This window comes from Sabethes cyaneus, chromosome 2 (genome assembly GCF_943734655.1).
Source record: "Sabethes cyaneus chromosome 2, idSabCyanKW18_F2, whole genome shotgun sequence".
Lineage (NCBI taxonomy): Eukaryota > Metazoa > Arthropoda > Insecta > Diptera > Culicidae > Sabethes > Sabethes cyaneus.
In genome coordinates, this window is record NC_071354.1 from 236,560,389 (window position 1) to 236,562,391 (window position 2,003).

Genomic DNA, 2,003 nt, shown 5'->3' on the forward strand with positions numbered 1-2,003 from the left:
GGTTCATCCCTTCTAATTGAAAGTAAGTTGGTCGCGGAATAACAAAGGACAACTTTCATTGTGAGTTTCCCCCTGCAGTCATTATTTCCGCCAAAAACTATACAGAATCAGACCAAAACAGCACCAGGTGAAAGTCGTTCAACCTGTGATCTCGCGTATATTTTCATTACTCATTGACTGTAACTTACAAGGTAGTCAAAAAAAACATTACCGTAAGTAGGGGATTTTCCCCGAAAGAGAAAACTATTCCTCATGGTTCGAGTATTGTCCGATGAATAGAATCGCGTTTGTCGAGCGTTGTTGGATGAAGAAAATGAACGGCTTGTGAGCAAGGAAGGGTCGTGCCCAACTGCGCCATTTTACGTTGACCCCTAAAAAGAAACAAAAAAAATATAAGAAATAACCTCTGACGTTTCAATTCCCCTACTTGTGGCAGCCGTCGCTTCCGTTCCCTCTTCATCGACCACGATGGCGGCACTTTGAAAGATTTCACTAATCTCCGATCGCCTTCCGGCGAAAACTTCCAGATCGGCCACCTCAAAAAGGCTCGAATGGCCCATCCTTTCCAGCACACTTCGCACGTCGAATTCATTCCTAATCGAAAACCGTGGCAATTCCACCGTAAGTAAAATCGTTTTACTTCCTTGCCGAATATTAGCAATCATATCCGTTGAAAGCATCCGAACTAAGTCCCCTAAGGAACCGCGACCACGCGGTATAATAATCCACATCGACAGATCCGACTCCGGACTGTACGCCAGCTCCGCGGCATGAAAGGACTCGGTTACCCGGTAGGGAACCATCATCCGCTGATGCATCATGTCCACCTCCCGATCACCGTTGGCGAAATGGAAAACCACTCGACGAGTGGCGTCCGGAGTAAACCGGCTTGCCCACTGAGCCTTCAGTGCCACAACGTTGATCAGCAGAAATTCCGTGTTCGGTTCAAGGGATTGCTCCTCTACGAAATCTCGAATAATTTGATTGGTCGAATTCGAAACCCATTCGTTGATTGTTTTCGAAAGAGCAAGCGTGTCCTGGAAGTTAACAGTTTCAACTTCCGTACTGAATAGAGATCGAACTGCATTCTCGAAGTTCGCTTCCAGCGGATCATTAATTTTGAAAATTTTAAACAAAACGTGCAAGTTTTCGTTGTTCAGCTGCTCCAACAGAGTGCGCACAGTTTTTGCGGTTTTTTCTTTCGACAGGTCAACCGGAAGGTCGAGTGCACGCTGAATTTCCGATCCCAACTGGGAACCTGCCGCCTGATAGATGGCGGCCAGCGCCAGACGTGCCGAGAGCGGAGACACGACAGCATTAGTGGATTGGTTGTAGAAATTTTTGAAAAATCTCACCGTAAAGTCTAAGCTGCCCGCACTGAAATCTACACAATATTAGGAGGGATTATTTTATAGTAGATATTTGATTCTTTTACGAACCATTCTCAACACTGACAGCAATTCGAGCGACCACCAGAAGCACTACGAACTTGAACAGTGAAAGCATTTTTACACGTACAGGTTGCTAATAAGACTGCTGCTAGTCGGCAGTTGAGCAATTGAATGCAATGATTTGATAGTAATCGTTGCACGGTTGTTTACCAAATCGAAGTTTTCTTGACCTTTCTTAACTGTTGTAAAAGCGAGCCGTTTTTGCATGTTCAACTTTTTATACTGATAACCTGCATTGCGATCCAAATCGTTATCAAGTTAGGGTAAGTAACCTATAGTGGACCCTTTACCTCTAATGGACCTCGGGTACAGTTTCGGCGCTTATTAGCTTGTGATTCTTATTTCCGAGGATATATGACATGAAACAGAAAGTACTAAACATATTACACAGTTCAGTTTATAAAGTTTTAGCTGAATTTAACGATTAATGCCTTAAAATCGACATTTTCAACAAGTTACGGCCCATTTTATGGTTAACAATGCGAAATGTCGCCATTAGTGGACCCTCTTCATGCAAAATAAAAAATTTTATCCTGATTGTCGCCAATCCTG

General features: G+C 43.7%; 1 protein-coding gene across 1 annotated transcript; it reads right to left on the reverse strand.

Moving 5' to 3' along the window:
- Positions 1 to 243: 243 nt before the first annotated feature.
- On the reverse strand, positions 244 to 1,506 carry LOC128736801 (antithrombin-III-like). Its single transcript, XM_053831291.1, has 3 exons — positions 1,440 to 1,506; positions 428 to 1,384; positions 244 to 371 (listed from the first exon to the last, which is right to left on the reverse strand). Exons 1-3 carry the CDS (start codon positions 1,504 to 1,506, stop codon positions 244 to 246), a joined length of 1,152 nt encoding a protein of 383 aa, XP_053687266.1.
- Between the last annotated feature and the right edge of the window lie 497 nt (positions 1,507 to 2,003).